This window comes from Lonchura striata, chromosome 27, assembly GCF_046129695.1.
Source record: "Lonchura striata isolate bLonStr1 chromosome 27, bLonStr1.mat, whole genome shotgun sequence".
Classification (NCBI taxonomy): domain Eukaryota; kingdom Metazoa; phylum Chordata; class Aves; order Passeriformes; family Estrildidae; genus Lonchura; species Lonchura striata.
Window position 1 is genome coordinate 9,469,885 of NC_134629.1, and position 22,086 is coordinate 9,491,970.

Sequence of the window (22,086 nt, forward strand, 5' to 3'; positions counted from 1 at the left end):
CCATCTCTCCATCCCCAGTGTCCATCTCCGTTCCCAGTGTCCATCCATCTGTCCATCCCCAGTGTCCATCTCCGTTCCCAGTGTCCGTCCATCTGTCCATCCCCAGTGTCCATCTCCATTCCCAGTGTCAGTGTCCATCTCCATTCCCAGTGTCCGTGTCCATCTCCATTCCCAGTGTCCGTCCATCTGTCCATCCCATGTCCATCCCCAGTGTCCATCTCCGTTCCCAGTGTCCGTCCATCTGTCCATCCCATGTCCATCCCCAGTGTCCATCTACATTCCCAGTGTCCGTCCATCTGTCCATCCCATGTCCATCCCTCTGTTCTCAGTGGCCGTCCCTCATTCTGTGCCCCCCCCATGTCCATCTGTCCGTCCCCGTGTCCACCCCGTGTCTGTGTGTCCGTGTCCGTGTCCGTGTGTCTGTGTGTCCATGCCGTGTCCGTGTGTCCGTGTGTCCCTCCCGTGTCCGTGTGTCCATGTCCGTGTGTCCATCCCATGTCCGTGTGTCCATGTGTCCATCCCGTGTCCGTGTGTCCATGCCGTGTCCGTGTGTCCATGCCGTGTCCGTGTGTCCATCCCGTGTCCGTGTGTCCGCAGGTCCTGGCGCAGGCCTGGCCGTTCCTGGGGCAGTTCCTGGCCCAGCTCCTGCAGGGCCGCGTGGCCCCGGCCGTGTCCATGTGTCCATCCCGTGTCCGTGTGTCCATGTCCATGTGTCCATCCCGTGTCCGTGTGTCCGCAGGTCCTGGCGCAGGCCTGGCCGTTCCTGGGGCAGTTCCTGGCCCAGCTCCTGCAGGGCCGCGTGGCCCCGGCCGTGTCCGTGTGTCCATCCTGTGTCCGTGTGTCCATCCTGTGTCCGTGTGTCCATCCCGTGTCCGTGTGTCCGTGTGTCCGCAGGTCCTGGCGCAGGCCTGGCCGTTCCTGGGGCAGTTCCTGGCCCAGCTCCTGCAGGGCCGCGTGGCTCCGGCCGTGTCCGTGTGTCCATCCCGTGTCCGTGTGTCCATCCCATGTCCGTGTGTCCGTGTGTCCATCCCGTGTCCGTGTGTCCATGTCTGTGTGTCCATCCCGTGTCCGTGTGTCCGCAGGTCCTGGCGCAGGCCTGGCCGTTCCTGGGGCAGTTCCTGGCCCAGCTCCTGCAGGGCCGCGTGGCTCCGGCCGTTCGCGCCTCCAGCGCCCACCTGCAGAGCTTCGCCTTCACCCGCATCGACCTGGGCCGGAAGGTGACCCCGAGACCCCCAAATTCACCCCAAAATACCCCCCAAAACCCCCGGTCTCCCGGGAGACCCAAAACCCCCCAAATTCACCCCAAAATTCACCCCAAAACTCCCCAGATTCACCCAAACACCACCGGTCCCCTGGGAGCCCCAAACCCCCACAAAAAACCCTCAAACCCCCCAAATTCACCCCAAAATCCCCCCAAACACCCCCGGTCCCCTGGGAGCCCCAAAATCCCCCAGAATCCCCCCAAACTCCCCCCAAATTCACCCAAATCCCCCCAAAAACCCCCGGTCCCCTGGGAGACCCAAAACACCCCCAACCCCCCCCAAATCCACCCCAAAACCCCCCAAATTCACCCCAAAATACCCCTAAACCCCCCCCACCACCCCCAGGACCCCCCGATCTTCTGCAACCCACCCAGGAACCCCAAAATCCCCCAGATTCACCCCAAACCCCCCCCCGATCCCCCCCAAAACCCCCCAAACCCCCCAGGATCCCCAAAATCCCCCCAAAAAATCCCTCATGACCCCTCCACCCCAAAAAATCCCATCTTGGGGGATCAAAATCAGCTGTGACCCCCCCAAAAATCCCCCCTGACCCCCCAAAAATCCCCCCCACAGCCCCTCCGCATTTTGGGGGTCCGCGCCCACCCCGGCACCCACGACAAACAAATCCTGCTGGACCTCAACATCAGGTGGGATTTTTGGGGCTTTTATTTTTTTTTTGGGGGGGTCTCTGCCCCCTCCCCCATTCTGAGGAGGAGTTTGGGGGGTCTCAATGACGCCCCCCCCCAAAAATAATTTAAATTTTGCCCCCCTCAGTTACGTGGGTGACGTCCAGATCGACGTGGAGGTGAAGAAGTTCTTCTGCAAGGCGGGGGTGAAGGGGGTGCAGGTGAGGGGTTTTGGGGGGATTTTTGGGGGGTTTGGGGTTTGGTTTTTTTTTTGGGGGGGGTCCCCAGCTGATTTGTGACCCCCCCACCCCAAAAAAGCTGCACGGGGTGCTGAGGATCATCCTGGAGCCGCTGCTGGGGGAGGCGCCCATCGTGGGGGCGCTCAGCCTGTTCTTCATCCGGCGGCCGGTGAGTGTGGCACCCCGAAAATGGGTGGGGGACCCCGAAAATGGGTGGGGGCAACACAAAGGGTGGGGGCATCCCGAAAATGGGTGGGGTACACCGAAAATGGGTGCGGCACCCCGAAAATGGGTGGGGTACACCGAAAATGGGTGGGGGAACCCCGAAAATGGGTGGGGGCACCCTGAAAATGGGTGGGGGACCCCGAAAATGGGTGGGGGACCCCGAAAATGGGTGGGGGCACCCTGAAAATGGAGGTGGCACCCTGAAAATGGGTTGGGCACCCCGAAAATGGGTGGGGTACACCGAAAATGGGTGGGGCACCCCGAAAATGGGTGGGGTACACCGAAAATGGGTGGGGCACCCCGAAAATGGGTGGGGGACCAAGAAAATGGGTGGGGGACCCCGAAAATGGAGGTGGCACCCTGAAAATGGGTGGGGCACCCCGAAAATGGGTGGGGGACCCCTAAAATGGATGGGGGCACCCCGAAAATGGGTGGGGGACCCCGAAAATGGGTGGGGACACTCTGAAAATGGAGGTGGCACCCTGAAAATTGAGGGGGCACCCCGAAAATGGGTGGGGGACCCCTGAAAATGGAGGTGGCACCCCGAAAATGGGTGGGGGACCCCGAAAATGGGTGGGGCACCCTGAAAATGGAGGTGGCACCCTGAAAATGAGTGGGGGCATCCTGAAAATGGGAGGGGGCACCCCGAAAATGGGTGGGGGCACCCCGAAAAATTCATGGGAACCCCCCCAAAAAAAGGAAAAGGACTTCCCCGAAATAAAGGAATGGGAACACCCCCACCCCCAAAAAAAAGGGATGGGACACCCCCCAAAAAAAGGAACAGGAGCACCCGAAAAAAAAAGGAAGGGGACACCCCGAAAAAATGAATGGGAGCCCCCCAAAAAAGGGACGAGACCCCCCAAAAAAGGGGATGGGAATGCACCAAGAAAAAGGAATGGGAACACCCCCCAAAAAAAAGACCCCAGACCCCCAAAAAGCACCCAGACCCCCTAAAACTGATCTCAGACCCCCAAAAAAGCACCCAGACCCCCTAAAACTGATCTCAGACTCCCAAAAAAGCACCCAGACCCCAAAAAAATCCTCCAGACCCCCCCAAAAATCCCCCAGAACCCCCCAAAAAGGACCCCAGACCCCCCAAAAAAGTACAAAAAGGACCCCAGAACCCCCCAAAAAGGACCACAGACCCCCCAAAACTGATCCCAGACCCTCCCCAAAATCCCCAAAAGGACCCCAGACCCCCCCAAAAATTCCCCTGACCCCCCAAAAAGGACCCCAGACCCCCCCAAAAATTCCACTGACCCCCCAAAAAGGACCCCAGACCCCCCCAAAAAATTCCCCTGGCCCCCCAAAAAGGACCCCAGACCCCCCCAAAAAATTCCCCTGGCCCCCCAAAAAAGGACACCAGACCCCCAAAAAAGCTTCGTGACCCCCCAAAAGCACAAAAAAGGACCCCAGACCCCCCCAAAAATTCCCCCAGACTCCAAAAAATAGCCCCCGGACCCCCCGGTCCACACTGAGGACCCCCCCAAAGAGCCCCCAGACCCCCAAAAAACCCCCACACCCTCCAATAAAGGACCACAGACCCCGCCCCCCCCCAAAAAAAAACCCAGACCCCCTAAAAACCTCCCAGACCCCCCCCAAAAAATCCCCCAGCCCCCCCAAAAATCCCCCAGCCCCCCCTCCCTGGCCCCATCATTGCAGACCCTGGACATCAACTGGACGGGGCTGACCAACCTGCTGGACATCCCCGGGCTCAGGTGAGACCCCCGGGGCTTTGGGGGACCCCCGGGGCTTTGGGGGACCCCCGGGGCTTTTGGGGGGCCCCGCTGAGCCTCGGGCCCCCCCAGCTCCGTGTCGGACTCGCTGATCATGGACAGCCTCGCCTCCTGCCTGGTGCTGCCCAACCGGCTGCTGCTGCCGCTGCTGCCCGAGCTGCCCGGGGCGGCGCGGCTGCGCTGCCCCCCGCCCCGGGTGAGCGGGACCCCCTTGGGGGGGCTTCTGAACCCCCCCTTGGGGGGCTGGGAAACGCTTTTGGGGGGCTGGGACCCCCTTTTGGGGGGCTGGGAAACACTTTGGGGGGCTGGGAAACGCTTTTTGGGGGGCTGGGATCCCCTTTCGGGGGCCTGGGAAACGCTTTTTGGGGGGCTGGATCCCCTTTGGGGGCTGGGAAACGCTTTTGAGGGGCGGGGATCCCATTTTGGGAGGCTGGATCCTCTTTGGGGGCTGGGAAACGCTTTTTGGGGGGCTGGGACCCCCTTCGGGGGGCTGGGAAATGCTTTTGGGGGGCTGGGATCCCCTTTGGGGGGCGGGATCCCCTTTGGGGGGCGGGATCCCCTTTGGGGGGCAGGGAAACGCTTTTTGGGGGGCTGGGATCCCCTTTGGGGGCTGGGAAACGCTTTTTGGGGGGACTGGGATCCCCCTTTGGGGGGCTGGGACCCCCTTTGGGGGCTGGGAAACGCTTTTTGGGGGGCTGGGATCCCCTTTGGGGGGCTGGATCCCCTTTGGGGGGCTGGGAAACGCTTTTTGGGGGGCTGGGATCCCCTTTCGGGGGTCTGGGAAACGCTTTTTGGGGGGCTGGGACCCCCTTTGGGGGCTGGGAAACGCTTTTTGGGGGGCTGGGATCCCCTTTCGGGGGTCTGGGAAACGCTTTTTGGGGGGCTGGGACCCCCTTTGGGGGCTGGGAAACGCTTTTTGGGGGGCTGGGATCCCCTTTTGGGGGGATGGGAAACGCTTTTTGGGGGGCTGGGATCCCCTTTTGGGGGGCGGGACCCCCTTTGGGGGGCGGGACCCCCCTTTTGGGGGGGCGGGGACCCCCTTTGGGGGCTGGGACCCCCCTTTTTGGGGGGGCTGGGAAACCCTTTGGGGGGCTTCTGAAGCCCCCTTTGGGGGGCGGGACCCCCCTTTTGGGGGGGCGGGGACCCCCTTTGGGGGGCGGGACCCCCTTTTTGGGGGGCGGGGACACCGTTTTGGGGGCTGGGATCCCCTTTTGGGGGGCTTCTGAACCCCCCTTTTTGCCCTTCTGAACCCCTCTTTTTCATTTCCCCCATTTTCATTTTCCTCTTCTGACACCCCCTTTTTGGGGGTCCTGACCCCTGTGACCCCTGGGTGACCCCTGTGACCCCTGGGTGACCCTGGGTGACCCTGGGTGACCCCTGTGACCCCTGTGTGACCCCTGTGACCCCCGGTGACCCCAGGGCGTGGTGCGGGTGGCGCTGGTGGCCGCGTGGGCGCTGCCCAGCAAGGACCGGTTCCTGGGCGGGCTGGTGGCCCCCGGGTGACCCTGTGTGACCCCTGTGACCCCCGTGACCCCTGTGTGACCCCGGTGACCCCCGGTGACCCCAGGGCGTGGTGCGGGTGGCGCTGGTGGCCGCGCGGGCGCTGCCCAGCAAGGACCGGTTCCTGGGCGGGCTGGTGGCCCCTGGGTGACCCTGGTGACCCCTGGGTGACCCTGGGTGACCCCTGTGTGACCCCTGACCCCCGGTGACCCCAGGGCGTGGTGCGGGTGGCGCTGGTGGCCGCGCGGGCGCTGCCCAGCAAGGACCGGTTCCTGGGCGGGCTGGTGGCCGGGCGCTCGGACCCGTACGCCGTGCTGCGCGTGGGGACGCAGGCGGCCGCCAGCCGCGTCATCGGGGACTGCAGCGACCCGCAGTGGGACGAGGTGTACGAGGTCAGACAGACAGACGGACAGATGGACAGACAGACACAGGGATGGATGGGGGGACAGGAGATGGACACAGGGACACAGGGATGGACACGGGGATGGACACAGGGATGGACACGGGGACAGGGGATGGACAGGGGATGGACAGATGGACACGGGGATGGGCCGCCAGCCGCGTCATCGGCGACTGCAGCGACCCGCAGTGGGACGAGGTGTACGAGGTCAGACGGACGGACGGACACGGGGATGGACAGGGGGATGGACACAGGGACAGGGGATGGACACGGGGATGGACAGATGGACAGGGGATGGACACGGGGACAGGGGATGGACAGGGGATGGACACGGGGATGGACAGATGGACACGGGGATGGGCCGCCAGCCGCGTCATCGGGGACTGCAGCGACCCGCAGTGGGACGAGGTGTACGAGGTCAGACGGACGGACGGACACGGGGATGGACAGGGGGATGGACACGGGGACAGGGGATGGACAGGGGATGGACACGGGGATGGACAGATGGACACGGGGATGGGCCGCCAGCCGCGTCATCGGGGACTGCAGCGACCCGCAGTGGGACGAGGTGTACGAGGTCAGACGGACGGACGGACACGGGGATGGACAGGGGGATGGACACGGGGACAGGGGATGGACAGGGGATGGACAGATGGACACGGGGATGGGCCGCCAGCCGCGTCATCGGAGACTGCGCAGAGCCACGCTGGGACGAGGTGTACGAGGTCAGACAGACAGACGGACAGATGGACAGACAGACACAGGGATGGATGGGGGGACAGGAGATGGACACAGGGACACAGGGATGGACACGGGGATGGACACAGGGATGGACACAGGGACAGGGGATGGACAGGGGATGGACAGATGGACACGGGGATGGGCCGCCAGCCGCGTCATCGGGGACTGCAGCGACCCGCAGTGGGACGAGGTGTACGAGGTCAGACGGACGGACGGACACGGGGATGGACAGACAGACACAGGGATGGATGGGTGGACAGGGGATGGACACAGGGACAGGCGATGGACACGGGGATGGACAGATGGACATGGGGATGGACACGGGGACAGGGGATGGACACGGCGATGGACACGGGGATGGACAGATGGACACTGCATGGACAGAAGGCTGCAGGGAGGGAGCGGGGGAGAGGGGGACCTGCAGAGTCCCCCCAAACCCCCGGGTGGGACATGGGAACACCCCCAAATTCCTGGGTGGGACCCCCAAACCCCCGGGTGGGACCCCCAGTGTCACCCCAAACCCCCCAGGTGCGACATGGGGGGGCTGTGGGGTCAGGGACCCCCAAACCCCCGTGTGGGACATGGGGAACCCCCAAACCCCCAGGTGGGGCCCCCAAAGGGGCTGTGGGGTCAGGGACCCCCCAAACCCCCCGGGTGGGGCCCCCAAAGGGGCTATGGGGTCAGGGACCCTCCAAATTCCCGGGTGGGACACGGGGACTCCCCAAAACCCCCAGGTGGGACTCCCAAAGGGAGTGTGGGGACAGGGACCCCCCAAATTCCCGGGTGGGACCCCCCAAGCCCCCCGGGTGGGACACGGAGACCCCCCAAGCCCCCGGTGGGACCCCCAAGCCCCCCCTGCCCCCCAGTTCATGGTGCACGAGGTGCCGGGCCAGGAGCTGGAGGTGGAACTGTTCGACAAAGACCCCGACAAGGACGATCTCCTGGGCAGGTGAGGGCGTGGGGAGGGGGGTCCGCACCCCCAAATTTGGGGGCTCCGCACCCCTAACCCGCCGCCCCCTCCCCAAATTCCCGGCGTTCCCCCCCCAGGATGAAGCTGGACCTTGGCGAGGTGCTGCAAGCGCGGGTGATGGACGAGGTGGGTGCCGGGTGGGGGGCTCGGGGTGGGATTTTGGGGTGCCGGGGGGGTTTTTTGGGGTGCTGGGGATGGGGCGGGGGTCTCGCTGATGCCCCCTCCCCTCTTTTTGCCCCCCCAAAGTGGTTCCCGCTGCAGGGCGGGGGGCAGAGCCGGCTCCACCTGCGCCTGGAGTGGCTCTCGCTGCTCCCCGATGCCTCCAAGCTGGATCAGGTCAGTGCCGACCGAATTTTGGGGTTCAGCTGGGTTGGGGGGGGTCCCGCTTCATCTGACCCCCCCCAAAATTTGTTGGCGCGACCCCCAGGTTTTGGAAATGAACCGAAATATCGTGGCCAACCCCGACCCCCCCTCCTCCGCCATCCTGGTCGTGTACCTGGACAGGGCTGAGGGGCTGCCCGTGAGTTGTTTTTTTTGGGGAGGGGGTTTTGGGGGGTCTTTGGGGGAGTTCAGAATTTGGGGACCCCCCCTGACCCCCCTGTTTTGGTGCAGTTGAGAAAAACAGGCAAAGAGCCCAACCCCGTGGTTCAGGTGTCGGTGCAGGACGTGACGAGGGAGAGCAAGGTGGGAGTGGCTCGGGGGGGATTTTTGGGGGGATTTTGGGGGGTTTTGGGGTTTTTGGGGGGGTCTGATCTGAGCAAACCCCCCCCAAGGTGGTCTGCAACACCTCGGACCCCGTCTGGGAAGACGCTTTTCAATTCTTCCTGCACGACCCCCGCAACCAGGAGGTGGATTTCCAGGTGAGACCCCCCCCAAAAAAACCCCAAATCCTCCAAAATTTCCCCCAAATTCCCTCAAATCCCCTCCAAATTCCCCTTAAATGCCTTAAATCCCCCAAATCCCCCGAAATCTCTCCAAATTCCTCCCAAATACCCCAAATCCCCCCAAATTCGCCCCCAAATCTCCCCGAAATCCCATCAAATCTCCCCCCAAATCCCTCCCAAATCCCCCCCAATTCCTGCCCAGTCTCCCCTAAATCCCCTCAAATCCCCCCCAAAATCCTCCCAAAATGCCCCCTGAATCCCCCCAATTTCCCCCCCAAATCTCCCCTAAATCCCCTCAAATCTCTCCCCTAAATCCCCCCCATTGCCCCCCATTGTCCTGGGGGTCCTGGGGGGTCCTGGGGGGGTCCTGGGGGGGTCCTGGGATGTCCTGGGTCTCCTGGGCGGTCCTGGGGAGGTCTCGGGGGGTGTCCTGGGGGTCCTGGGGGATCCTGGGGGTGAGGATGGGGGTCTGGGGGGGTGTCCTGGGGGTGTCCCAGGTGGGTCCCGGGGTGGTCTCGGGGGGTGTTCTGGGGTGTCCCGGGGGGTCTCAGGGTGGTCTCAGGGTGGTCTCAGTGCCTGGGGGGTCCCGGGTGGGTCCCGGGGTGGTCTCGGGGGGTGTTCTGGGGTGTCCCGGGTGTCCCGGGAGGTCTCAGGGTGGTCTCAGTGCCTGGGGGGTCCTGGGGGGGGTCTCCGGTGGTCTCAGTGCCTGGGAGTGTCCCGGGTGGGTCCCGGGGGGTCTCGGGTGGTCTCGGGGGGTGTTCTGGGGTGTTATGGGGTGTCCCGGGAGGTCTCAGGGTGGTCTCAGTGCCTTGGGGGTCCTGGGGGGGGTCTCCGGTGGTCTCAGTGCCTGGGAGTGTCCCGGGTGGGTCCCGGGGTGGTCTCGGGGGGTGTTCTGGGGTGTCCCGGGTGGGTCCCGGGGGGTCTCAGGGTGGTCTCAGTGCCTGGGGGGTCCCGGGGGGTCTCGGGTGGTCTCAGGGGGTGTTATGGGGTGTCCCGGGGGGTCTCAGGGTGGTCTCAGGGTGGTCTCAGTGCCTGCGGGTCTCTTGCGGGGTCCCGGGGGTCTTTGAGGAGTCTCGGCAAACCGAGGCAGGCTCCGGGCGCTGCCGGGGGAGTCGGGGGGTGGCGGCTGCGCCGTCCCCCGGCGGAGCCCCCCGAGCTCGGTGTCCGCAGGTGAAGGACGACCCCCGGCAGGCGGCCCTGGGCTCGCTGGCGCTGCCGCTGCCGCGGCTCCTGGCGGCGCCGGCGCTGGCGCTGGCCGGGCCCTTCCCGCTGCGGGGCGCGGGGCCGGCGGCGCGGCTGCACCTGCAGCTGGAGCTGCGGGTGAGGAGGGGTCGGGGGTCTGGGGGTCCTGGTGAACCGCGACCCCTCCCCCTGATCATTGTCCCCCCAATGTCCCCCCATTGTTCCCCCATTGTCCCCCCATTCCCCCTCAATGTCCCCCCAGTGTCCCCCATTGCACCTGCAGCTGGAGCTGCGGGTGAGGAGGGGGCTCCGGGGGTTTGGGGGTCCTGGTGAACCCCGACCAGTCCCCCCGATCATTGTCCCCCCATTGTCCCCCACTGCCCCCCATTGCACCTGCAGCTGGAGCTGCGGGTGAGGAGGGGGCTCCGGGGGTCTGGGGGTCCTGGTGAACCCCAACTAGTCCCCCAGATCATTGTCCCCCAATGTCCCTCCAATGTCCCCCCATTGTCCCCCTATTGTCCCCAAATTTTCCCCCCATTGTCCCCCAATGTCCCCCCATTCCCCCCCATTCCCCCCCCATTGTCCCCATTGTCCCCCCATTGTCCCCCCAATGTCCCCCCATTGTCCCCCCATTCCCCCTCAATGTCCCCCCATTGTCCCCCCATTGCACCTGCAGCTGGAGCTGCGGGTGAGGAGGGGTCGGGGGGTCTGGGGGGGGTTTGGGGGGTCCTGGTGAACCCCAACCAGTCCCCCTGATCATTGTTCCCCAATGTCCCCCCATTGTCCCCCCATTGTCCCCCTATTGTCCCCAAATTTTCCCCCCATTGTCCCCCCAGTGTCCCCCCAATGTCCCTCCATTGTCCCCCATTGTCCCCCCATTGCACCTGAAGCTGGAGCTGCGGGTGAGGAGGGGTCGGGGGGTCTGGGGGGCTTTGGGGGTTTTGGGGGGTCCTGGTAACCCCCACCCCTTCCCCCCGATCATTGTCCCCCAATTTTCCCCCAATTTTCCCCCAATTTTCCCCCATTGCAGCTCCAGCTGGAGCTGCGGGTGAGGAGGGGGCTCCTGGGGGGCTCCTGGGGGGCTCCCGGGGGGGTCCCGGGGGGTTTTGGGGGGTCTTGGTGACCCCCACCCCCTCCCCCACCCCCAGGTGTTGTTCCCGGAGCCCCCCGAGGTCCCCCCGGGACAAGCGGAGCCCCCCAAAAGTGACCCCGAGGGACCCCCCCCAACCCCGCGCAGACCGAGCCGGGCCGGCCCCGACCCCCGGATGGGCACCGAGGTGGGGAGGGGTCCTGGGGGTCCTGGGGGGTTTCGGGGGGTCCTGGGGGTCCTGGGGGGTTTCGGGGGGTCCTGGGAGGGGGTCCGGGGGGTCCTGGGGGTCCTGGGGGGTTTCGGGGGGTCCTGGGAGGGGGTCCGGGGGGTCCTGGGGGTCCTGGGGGGTTTTGGGGGGGGTCTTGAGGGATTCTGGGGGGTTCTGGGGTCCTGGGGGGGGTCTTGGGGGTCCTGGTGTTGAAGATGGGGGTCCTGGGAGGTTCTGGGGGGTCCCAAGGAGGTATTGAGGGGGTCCTGGGGGGTCTTGGGGGGTCCTGGGTGTTTTTGGGGGTTCTTGGGGGGATTCGGGGGTCCCGGTGGTCCCGGGGGGATCTGGGGGGTCCCGGGGTGGTCCCGGTGGGGTTCGGGGGGGTCCCGGTGGGGTTCAGGGGTCCCGGGAGGATTCGTGGGTCCCGGTGGGGTCTCGGGGGGATTTGGGGGTCCCGGGAGGGTCCCGGTGGTCCCGGTGGGGTTCAGGGGTCCCGGGGTGGTCCCGGTGGTCCCGGGGGGGTCCCGGAGGTCCCGGTGGTCCCGGTGGGGTCTCGGTGGTCCCGGTGGTCCCGGGGGGATTCGGGGGTCCCGGGGGTCCCGGTGGAGTCCCGGGGGGGTCCCGGGGGGGTCCCGGGGGTCGCGGTGGTCCCGGGGGGGTCCCGGTGGTCCCGGGGGGGTCCCGGGGGTCCCGGTGGTCCCGGGGGTCCCGGTGGTCCCGGGGGGGTCCCGGGGGTCCCGGTGGTCCCGGTGGGGTTCAGGGGTCCCGGTGGTCCCGGTGGTCCCGGGGGGGTCCCGGTGGGGTCCCGGTGGTCCCGGGGGTCCCGGTGGTCCCAGGGGGGTTCCAGGGGGGTCTCGGGGGTCCCGGGGGGGTCCCGGGGGGGTCCCGGTGGGGTCCCGGGGGGGTCCCGGGGGGGTCCCGGGGGTCCCGGTGGGGTCCCGGGGGGGTCCCGGTGGTCCCGGTGGTCCCGGTGGTCCCGGGGGGGTTCAGGGGTCCCGGGGGTCCCGGTGGGGTCCCGGGGGGTCCCGGTGGGGTCCCGGGGGTCCCGGGCGGTCCCGGGGGTCCCGGGGGGGGTCCCGGTGGTCCCGGGGGGGTCCCGGTGGTCCCGGTGGTCCCGGGGGGGTCCCGGGGGTCCCGGTGGTCCCGGGGGTCCCGGTGGTCCCAGGGGGGTTCCAGGGGGGTCTCGGGGGTCCCGGGGGGGTCCCGGGGGTCCCGGGGGTCCCGGGGGGGTCCCGGGGGGGTCCCGGTGGTCCCGGGGGGGTCCCGGGGGGGTCCCGGTGGTCCCGGGGGGTCCCGGGGGTCCCGGTGGTGGCGGCGCCCCCAGCCCCTGCCGCAGCGCGTGCTGCGGGTCCATCTGCTGGAGGCGGAGGCGCTGGCGGCCAAGGACGCGCGGCTCGGGGGGCTCGTGCGGGGCCGCTCCGACCCCTACGCCGAGATCCGCGCCGGGGGGCGCCGCTTCCGCAGCCGCGCCGTGCCCCGGGAGCTGAGCCCGCGCTGGGGAGAGAGCTTCGAGGTGAGGGAAACTGAGGCACGGCACCGGGGGGGGCACGGGAGCTGAGCCCGCGCTGGGGAGAGAGCTTCGAGGTGAGGGAAACTGAGGCACGGCACCGGGGGGGGGCGGGAAACTGAGGCACGGCACCGGGGAAACTGAGGCACGGCCGGGGAAACTGAGGCACGGCACCAGGGAAACTGAGGCACGGCACCGGGGGGGGCACGGGAGCTGAGCCCGCGCTGGGGAGAGAGCTACGAGGTGAGGGAAACTGAGGCACGGCCGGGGAAACTGAGGCACGGCCAAGGGAAACTGAGGCACGGCACCAGGGAAACTGAGGCACGGCACCGGGGGGGGGCGGGAAACTGAGTCACGGCACCGGGGAAACTGAGGCACGGCACCGGGGGGGGCACGGGAGCTGAGCCCGCGCTGGGGAGAGAGCTACGAGGTGAGGGAAACTGAGGCACGGCACCAGGGAAACTGAGGCACGGCACCGGGGTGGTGAGGGACCAGGAAACTGAGGCACGGCCGGGGAAACTGAGGCACGGCCAAGGGAAACTGAGGCACGGCACCGGGGAAACTGAGGCACGGCACCGGGGGGGGTGAGGGACCGGGAAACTGAGGCACGGCACCGGGGGGGGGGCGGGAAACTGAGGCACGGCACCGGGGGGGGGGCGGGAAACTGAGGCACGGCACCGGGGGGGGTGAGGGACCGGGAAACTGAGGCACGGCACCGGGGAAACTGAGGCACGGGAGAATTCTGGAAGGGGAAACTGAGGCACGGGGTGGAAACTGAGGCACGGCCAAGGGAAACTGAGGCACGGCACCGGGGAAACTGAGGCACGGCACCGGGGGGGGTGAGGGACCGGGAAACTGAGGCACGGCACCGGGGAAACTGAGGCACGGCACCGGGGGCGGCGGGAAACTGAGTCACGGCCAAGGGAAACTGAGGCACGGCACCGGGGGGGGGTGACGGAGCTGAGCCCGTGGTGGGGAGAGAGCTTCGAGGTGAGGGAAACTGAGGCACGGGAGAATTCTGGTAGGGGAAACTGAGGCCCGGGAGGGAAACTGAGGCACGGGAGAATTCTGGAAGGGGAAACTGAGGCCCGGGAGGGAAACTGAGGCACGGGAGGAAGAACGAGCCATCATTTGAATTTTGGGCGTTTTCGGGCCCAGGTGATCGTGGACGACGTCCCCGGGCAGGACGTGGAGTTCGAGATCTTCGACAAGGACATCGACAAGGACGATTTCCTGGGCCGGTGGGTTCGGGGGGCTGGGGGGTTTTGGGGGGTCTGGGGGGGTTCTGGGGGGGCTGGGGGATTTTTGGGGGGTCTGGGGGGATTTTGGGTGGGCCCTGGGTGGGTTTTGGGGGGTCTGGGGGGTTTTGGGGGGTCCTGGGGGGGTTTTGGGGGAATTCTGGGGGGGTTTTGGGAGGGGGCTGGGGGGATTTTGGGGGGTTTTGGGGGGGCCTGGGGGGATTTTTGGGAGGCTGGGGGGGTTTTGGGGGGTCCCAGGAAGATTTTGGGGGGTTTTGGGGCTGGATTTTGGGGGGCCTGGGGGAATTTTGGGGCTCTGGAGGGGTTTTTGGGGGGGGGTTGGGGTGTTTTTGGGTGGATTTTGGGTGTTTTTGGGTGGATTTTGGGTGTTTTGGGTGGATTTTGGGTGTTTTTGGGGGGGTTTTGGGGTGTTTTTGGGGGGGTTTTGGGGTGTTTTTGGGGGGTTTTGGGGGGGTTTTGGGGTGTTTTTGGGTGGATTTTGGGGTTTTGGGGGGTTTTGGGGTGTTTTTGGGTGTTTTGGGTGGATTTTGGGTGTTTTTGGGGGGGGTTTGGGGTGTTTTTGGTGGATTTTGGTGTTTTTTGGGGGGTTTTGGGGTGTTTTTGGGTGGATTTTGGGGTGGGTTTTGTGGATTTTGGGTATTTTTTGGGGGGTTTTGGGGTGTTTTTGGTGGATTTTGGGGTTTTTGGGGGGTTTTGGGGTGTTTTTGGTGGATTTTGGGGTTTTTGGGGGGTTTTGGGGTGTTTTTGGGTGTTTTTGGGTGGATTTTAGGGGTCTCACCCCTGTCCCCCCAGGTGCAAGGTGCCCCTCAGGAGGGTCCTGAGCAGCCGCGTGCTCGATGAGGTGGGGGAGGGGCTGGGGGGGTCTCACATTTTGGGGGGGGTCTCAGGGATGGGGGGTCCCACCAAGGGGGGGTCTCACCTTTTTGGGGGGGTTTATAAAGGGGGGGGGGTCTTACTTTGGGGGGGGTCTCCCAAAGTGGGTGGGGGTCTCACACGGGGGTCTCACGGGTTATCCCAGTTTGGGGAGGGGTCTCTCGGGGGTCTCACGGGTTATCCCAATTCGGGGAGGGGTCTCGGGGCTGTATCCCAATTTGGGAGGGGTCTCTCGGGGGTCTGGGGCTGTATCCCAATTTGGGAGGGGTCTCTCGGGGGTCTCGGGGCTGTATCCCAATTCGGGGAGGGGTCTCACGGGTTATCCCAATTCGGGGAGGGGTCTCGGGGCTGTATCCCAATTCGGGGAGGGGTCTGGGGCTGTATCCCAATTCGGGGAGGGGTCTCGGGGGTCTCGGGGCTGTATCCCAATTCGGGGAGGGGTCTCTCGGGGGTCTCACGGGTTACCCCAATTTGGGGAGGGGTCTCCGCAGTGGCTGCCGCTGCAGGACACGCGCTCCGGCCGCCTCCACGTGCGCCTGGAGAGCCTCGAGCCGCGCGGCAGCGCCGAGCTGCTGGAGCAGGCACGGCCCCGAAGGGGTTAAAAACTCCGCAGGGTCCCAAAAAACCCAAAAACAGCAAGTACAGCCCCAAAAATCCCAAATGGGTCCCAAAACCCCCAAAAACAGCAAGTACAGCCCCAAAAACCCCCAAAAACATCAAATGGGTCCCAAAAACCCCAAACCCAGCAAGTACAGCCCCAAAAACATCAAATCCAGCAAGTACAGCCCCAAAAACCCCAAATGGGTCCCTAAAAACCCCCAAAACCAGCAAGTACAGCCCCAAAACCCCCAAAAAACACCGCAGGGTCCCAAAAAACCCAAAAACAGCAAGTACAGCCCCAAAAACCCCAAAAAACATCGAATGGGTCCCAAAAACCCCAAACCCAGCAAGTACAGCCCCAAAAATCCCAAATGGGTCCCTAAAAACCCCCAAAACAGCAAGTACAGCTCCAAAAACCCCAAAAAACACCGCAGGGTCCCAAAAAACCCAAACCCAGCAAGTACAGCCCCAAAAACCCCAAATGGGTCCCAAAAAACCCAAAACAGCAAGTACAGCCCCAAAAATCCCAAAAAACATCGAATGGGTCCCAAAAACCCCAAACCCAGCAAGTACAGCCCCAAAAACCCCAAATGGGTCCCTAAAAAACCCCAAAAATATCAAATACAGCCCCAAACCCCCCAAAACATCAAATGTGTCCCCCAAAACACAAATATATCCCAAAAAACATCAAATGGGTCCCCAAAAACCCAAAAAACATCAAATGTGTCCCTAAAAAACCCCAAAACCATCAAATACATCCCAAAACCCCCAAAAACTTCAAATACAGCCCCAAAAAACCCCAATGGATCCCTAAACCCCCAAATGGATCCCTAAAAACCCCAAATGGATCCCTAAAAACCCCAAATGGATCCCTAAAAACCACAAATACCCCCGGGGGTCTCTCCCCCAGCCCCGTTCCCACCCCGGGGGTCTCTCCCCCAGCCCCGTTCCCACCCCGGGGGTCTCTCCCCCAGCCCCGTTCCCACCCCGGGGGTCTCTCCCAATCCCCGTTCCCACCCCGGGGGTCTCTCCCCATCCCCGTTCCACCCCGGGGGTCTCTCCCCAGCCCCGTTCCACCCCGGGGGTCTCTCCCCAATTCCCGTTCCCACCCCGGGGGTCTCTCCCAATCCCCGTTCCCACCCCGGGGGTCTCTCCCCAGCCCCGGTGACCCCCGGTGCCCGCAGGTGCTGCAGACCAACCGGCTGCTGCAGCCCGCGCACGGCCCGGGGCTCTCGGCCGCGCTGCTCCGCGTGTTCCTGGCCCGAGCGGCCGAGCTGCCGGTGAGGGCGGCCCCGGGGCCACCGGGGGTCTCCGGGGGTCTCCGGGGGTCACAGAGGGTCCCCAAATATCCCCGAGGGTCACCGGGGATCACCGGGGGTCCCCGAGGGTCACCGGGGGTCACAGAGGGTCCCCAAATGTCCCCGGGAGTCCCCGAGGGTCACCGAGGGTCCCCAAATGTCCCCGAGGGTCACCGGGGGTCCCCAAGGGTCACCGAGGGTCACAGAGGGTCCCCAAATGTCCCCGAGGGTCACCGGAGGTCACAGAGGGTCCCCAAATGTCCCCGAGGGTCACCGGGGGTCCCCAAGGGTCACCGAGGGTCACCGAGAGTCACCGGGGGTCACAGAGGGTCCCCAAATGTCCCCGAGGGTCACCGGGGGTTACCAGAGGTCCCCAACGGTTACCGGGGGTCACCAGGGGTCCCCAAGTGTCCCCAGGGGTCCCCGAGGGTCACCGGGGGTTCCCAAGTGTCAGCGGGGGTCCCCAAATGTCCCCGAGGGTCACGGAGGGTCCCCAAATGTCCCCGGGAGTCCCCGAGGGTCACTGGGGGTCCCCAAATGTCAGCGGGGGTCACCGGGGGTCCCCAAGGGTTACTGGGGGTCAACGGGGGTCCCCGAATGTCCCCAGATGTCACCGCGGGTCCCCGGGGGTCCCCAAATGTCCCCGAGGGTCACCGGGGGTCACGGAGGGTTCCCAAATGTCACCGGGGGTCCCCAAATGTCCCCAAATGTCCCCAGGGTGACTCTCACAGTGTCCCCAAATGGTCCCCAAATGTCCTCGAGGGTCCCCAAGTGTCAAAGAGGGTCCCCGAGGGTCCCCAAATGTCCCCAAAATGTCCCCGGGGTGACCCTCACAGTGTCCCAAATGTCCCCAAATGTCCCCGAATGTCCCCTGGGTGTCCCCAAATGTCCCAAAATGTCCCCGAATGTCCCAAAATGTCCCAAAATGTCCCCGAATATCCCCGAATGTCCCAAAATGTCCCAAAATGTCCCCAAATGTCCCAAAATGTCCCCAAATGTCCCCGAATGTCCCCGCAGCTCGGCAGGGGCTCCGCGCCCCCCGCCGCCCTCGCCCGCCTGGCCGTGCGCGACGTCTCCTTCCAGACCCGGGTGAGGCGGGGGGATTTGGGGGTTCGGGGGATTTGGGGGATTTGGGGGATTTGGGGGATTTGGGGGTTCGGGGGATTTGGGGGATTTGGGGGATTTGGGGGATTTGGGGGTTCGGGGGATTTGGGGGATTTGGGGGATTTGGGGGATTTGGGGGTTCGGGGGTCCCTCCCCCCCCAGACCTTGTTCGGGGGGTCCCTCATCCCCTCCCTCCCCCCCAAACCTTTTTCGGGGGTCTCACACTCCCCCCCCAGACCTGCGCCCCCTCCTCGGAGCCCGTGTGGGACGAAGGCTTCTCCTTCCTTATCCTCAGCCCGCACGAGGAATCGCTGGAGCTGCAGGTCCGGGCGGGGGTCCCGGGGCCAGGGCGGGGGTCTCACCCCGGGGGTGCCAGGGCGGGGCTCTCACCCTCGGGGTGCCAGGGCGGGGGTCTCGGTGCCAGGGTGGGGGTCTCACCCTGGGGGTGCCAGGGTGGGGGTCTCGGTGCCAGGGTGGGGGTCTCACCCTGGGGGTGCCAGGGTGGGGGTCTCAGTGCCAGGGTGGGGGTCTCGGGGCCAGGGTGGGGGTCTCACCCTGGGGGTGCCAGGGCGGGGGTCTCAGTGCCAGGGTGGGGGTCTCGGGGCCAGGGCGGGGGTCTTGGTGCCAGGGTGGGGGTCTCACCCCGGGGGTCCCGGGCGGGGGTCTCACCCTCAGGGGGGGTCCCGGGCGGGGGTCTCGGTGCCCGCAGGTGAAGGAGGAAGGCGGACAAACCCTGGGCACGCTGAGCCTGCCCCTGGCACGGCTCCTGGCCCTCGAGGGGCTCACCATGGCCGGGGGCAGAGCTCAGGATGGGTCGGGGGTCCCGGGCGGGGGTCTCACCCTCGGGGGGGTGCCAAGCGGGGGTCTCGGTGCCTGCAGGTGAAGGAGGAAGGGGGACAAACCCTGGGCACACTCAGCCTGCCCCTGGCACGGCTCCTGGCCCTCGAGGGGCTCACCATGGCCGGGGGCACAGCTCGGGATGGGTCGGGGGTCCCGGGCGGGGGTCTCTGAGCCCGGCCGTGCCCGCAGGTGAAGGAGGAAGGGGGACAAACCCTGGGCACGCTGAGCCTGCCCCTGGCACGGCTCCTGGCCCTCGAGGGGCTCACCATGGCCGGGGGCAGAGCTCGGGATGGGTCGGGGGTCCCGGGCGGGGGTCTCACCCTCAGGGGGGTCCCGGGCGGGGGTCTCTGAGCCCGGCCGTGCCCGCAGGTGAAGGAGGAAGGGGGACAAACCCTGGGCACACTCAGCCTGCCCCTGGCACGGCTCCTGGCCCTCGAGGGGCTCGCCATGGACGGCTGGCTGCCGCTGGCCGGGGGCGCCCGGCTCCTGCTGCGGGCGCAGCTCGGGGTGAGTCCGGGGGTCGCGGGGAGGGGCCGGGGGCCGGGGGGAGCCCCCGTGACCCCCGATTTCCCCCGGTAGGTGCTGGTGTCGCAGCAGGTGGAGGAGCGGGCGGCGGGCAGAGCCCCCGAGCCGCGGGAGGAGGAGGAGGAGGAGCGCGGCGGGGATGGGGATGAAGAGCGAGGAGCGGGGGCGCTCCGCCGGCGCATCCCCCCGGCGGCGCGGTGAGAAAAGGGGCTCCGAGCCCAAATCCCCGCGGATTTGGGGGTTCTGGGGTGTTTTTTGGATTTTTTTGGGGGGTTTTAGGAGGGATTTTGGGTTTTTTGAGTATTTTTGGTGGGTTTTTTTTGGAGGTTTTGGGGGTTTTTGGGGGGTTTTTTGGGGGGTTTGCGGAGGTTTTGGGGGGTTTTTGGGTTTTTTGGGTATTTTTGGTGGGTTTTTTGGGGGGTTTTGGGGTTTTTTAGGGGGGTTTTTCGCGGGTTTTTGGTGGGTTTTTTGGGGGTTTTGGGGGGTTTTGAGGGTTTCTTGGGGGTTTTGGGAGGTTTTTTGGGGGTTTTTGGTGGGGTTTTGCTGGGTTTTTTGCGGTTTCATTGGGGGTTTTTGGTAGGTTTTTTGGGAGTTTTTGTTGGGGTTTTTTTTTGTTTTTTGGGGTTTTTTTAGTGGGTTTTTTTGGTGGTTTTGGGTTTTTGGGGGGTTTTGGTGGGTGTTTTGGGATATTTAGGGGGGTTTTTGGTGGGTTTTTGGGGTATTTTTGGTGGTTTTTTTGGGGGTTTTTTTGTGGTTTTTTTGGGATTTTTTTGGTGTATTTTTGTGGTTTTTTGGGGGTTTTTTGTGGGGGTTTTTTGGGTTTTTTGGGGTTTTTTTGGGTTTTTGGGGTTTTTTGGGATTTTTTGGGTTTTTTGGGTTTTTTTGTGGGTTTTTTTTTGGGTTTTTTGGGGTTTTGGGGATTTTTGGGGATTTTTGGGGATTTTTTGGGGTGCTGACCCCTCTCCCCCGCAGCCGCCCCGAGCCCACCGAGGGTCCCCGGCTGCGCCTCTCGCTGTGGCACCACCGGGAGCAGCGCAAGCTCGTGGCCATCGTGCACGCCTGCAGGTCAGCGGCGCTTCGGGGGTCTCCTGGAGGGGCCCCCCGAATTTGAGACCCCCGGGGTGACCCCACGACCCCTCCCCAGAGATCTCCGGGCGACCCCCAAGGAGCTGCCGGACCCCTACGTGTCCCTGCTGCTGCTGCCCGACCGCGGCCGCGGCAGCAAGAGGAAAACGGGGGTGCAGAAAAGAACCCTGAACCCCGACTTTAATGAGAGGTGAGCTGGGGGGTCCCGGGGGGTTTTGGGGGGTCTCTGGGGGTTTTTGGGGGGTCTCAGCACAGCTCGGCGTGCCCAGGTTCGAGTGGGAGCTGGCCCCGGAGGAGGCGGCGCGGCGCGGGCTGGAGGTGACGGTGAAGTCCACGCTGTCCTTCGTCACCCGCGAGAAGGAGGCGCTGGGCAAGGTTTGGGGGGTCCCGGGGGGGTTTGGGGGGTCCCGGGATGGTTTTTTGGGGGGTTTGGGGGGTTTTTGGGGAGCCCTCATTGAGTTTTTGGGGACCCCCCCGCAGCTCCAGCTGGATTTGGCGCAGGTGGATCTGGACGAGGGGGAACCACGGTGGTGAGTGGGGATGGGGGCGGGTGGGTTTTTGGGGGGGGTCTGTGGGGTTTTGGGGGGGTCTGGGGGGTTTGAGGGAGGCTGGGGGGTTTGGGGGTCTGTGGGGTTTGGGGGGATGTAGGGTTTGGGGGTCTGTGGGGTTTGGGGGGGTCTGTGGGGTTTGGGGGTCTGTGGGGTTTGGGGGGATGTAGGGTTTGGGGGTCTGTGGGGTTTGGGGGGGTCTGTGGGGTTTGGGAGGGTCTGTGGGGTTTGGGGGGGGTCTGTGGGGTTTGGGGGGTCTGTGGGGTTTGGGGGGTCTGGGGGGTTTGGGGGTCTGTGGGGTTTGGGGGGGGTCTGGGGGGTTTGGGGGGTCTGTGGGGTTTTGGGGGGGTTTGGGGGGTCTTTGGGGTCGGACCCCCCTTATTCCCCCCCCCCCCCCCCCCATCCAGGTACGAGCTGCAGGATGAGTGGAGCCTCCCCTAAATTTGGGGGACCCCCCCCAGGGACCCCCCCCTCAATTCCTATGGGGGTCCCGGGACCCCCCCCCAAAATACCAAAGCCGGGCCGGGCCCCCCCCCCGCGCCCCCCAGACTGTTCAGGACCGCGTGCCTTGAGACCCCCCCTAATTCCGGGGGTCGCTTGTTCGAGCTGCTGCTGCCACCGCCGGGATGTCCCCAAAATGTCACCGGGATGTCCCCAAGATGTCACTGCTGGGACATCCCTGGATGTCTCTGGATTGTCACCGGGATTTCCCTGGGATGTCTCCGGATGTCCCCAAAATGTCACCTGGGATGTCCTGGACATGTCTCTGGATGCCACCGGGATGTCCCCAAAATGTCCCAAAGATGTCACCGCTGGGACGTCCCCGGATGTCACCGCTGGGATGTCCCCAAGATGCCACCGGGATGTCCCCAAAATGTCCCAAAGATGTCACCGCTGGGATGTCCCCGGATGTCACCGCTGGGATGTCCCTGGATTGTCACTGGGACGTCCCCAGATTGTCACCGGGATGTCCCCAAGATGTCACCACTGGGACGTCCCCGGATGTCACCGCTGGGATGTCCCCTGGACGTCCCCAAGATGTCACCGGGATGTCCCCACGTTGTCACCATGATGCCACCACCGTGCCACCCCCGGGATGTCCCCGGGTGTCACCGGGATGTCCCCGCTGTGCTGCCACCGCCTCGCTGCCACCGCCGGGATGTCACCCCCGGGATGTCACCCCCGGGATGTCACCCCCGGGATGTCACCTCCCCGATGTCACCTCCCCGATGCCGCCCCCGGGGTGTCACCGCCGCGCCACCGCCGCCGCCCCGCTGCCTTCCCGGGGCTGTCCCCGTCCCCACGCGAATAAAGCAGGGAGGACACGGCCGTGGTGGCTTCGCGTGGCCTCGTGGGTGGCGCTGTCCCCTCGTGTCACACCCG

At 65.3% G+C, this 22,086-nt stretch overlaps 1 protein-coding gene across 1 annotated transcript; it reads left to right on the forward strand.

Moving 5' to 3' along the window:
- The first annotated feature begins 463 nt into the window (after positions 1 to 463).
- Positions 464 to 21,154, forward strand: LOC110484386 (extended synaptotagmin-1). The gene is made up of 29 exons (XM_077788715.1): positions 464 to 1,217; positions 1,836 to 1,909; positions 2,037 to 2,109; positions 2,207 to 2,296; positions 4,015 to 4,070; positions 4,161 to 4,284; positions 5,804 to 5,980; positions 7,596 to 7,678; positions 7,777 to 7,825; positions 7,946 to 8,035; positions 8,127 to 8,219; positions 8,312 to 8,383; positions 8,473 to 8,559; positions 9,754 to 9,903; positions 10,914 to 11,042; positions 12,400 to 12,576; positions 13,729 to 13,811; positions 14,622 to 14,670; positions 15,194 to 15,283; positions 16,487 to 16,582; positions 17,618 to 17,689; positions 17,941 to 18,027; positions 18,914 to 19,051; positions 19,124 to 19,266; positions 20,042 to 20,134; positions 20,214 to 20,345; positions 20,425 to 20,530; positions 20,636 to 20,685; positions 21,111 to 21,154. Exons 1-29 carry the CDS (start codon positions 477 to 479, stop codon positions 21,142 to 21,144), a joined length of 3,438 nt encoding a protein of 1,145 aa, XP_077644841.1. The 5' UTR covers positions 464 to 476; the 3' UTR covers positions 21,145 to 21,154.
- Positions 21,155 to 22,086: the final 932 nt, after the last annotated feature.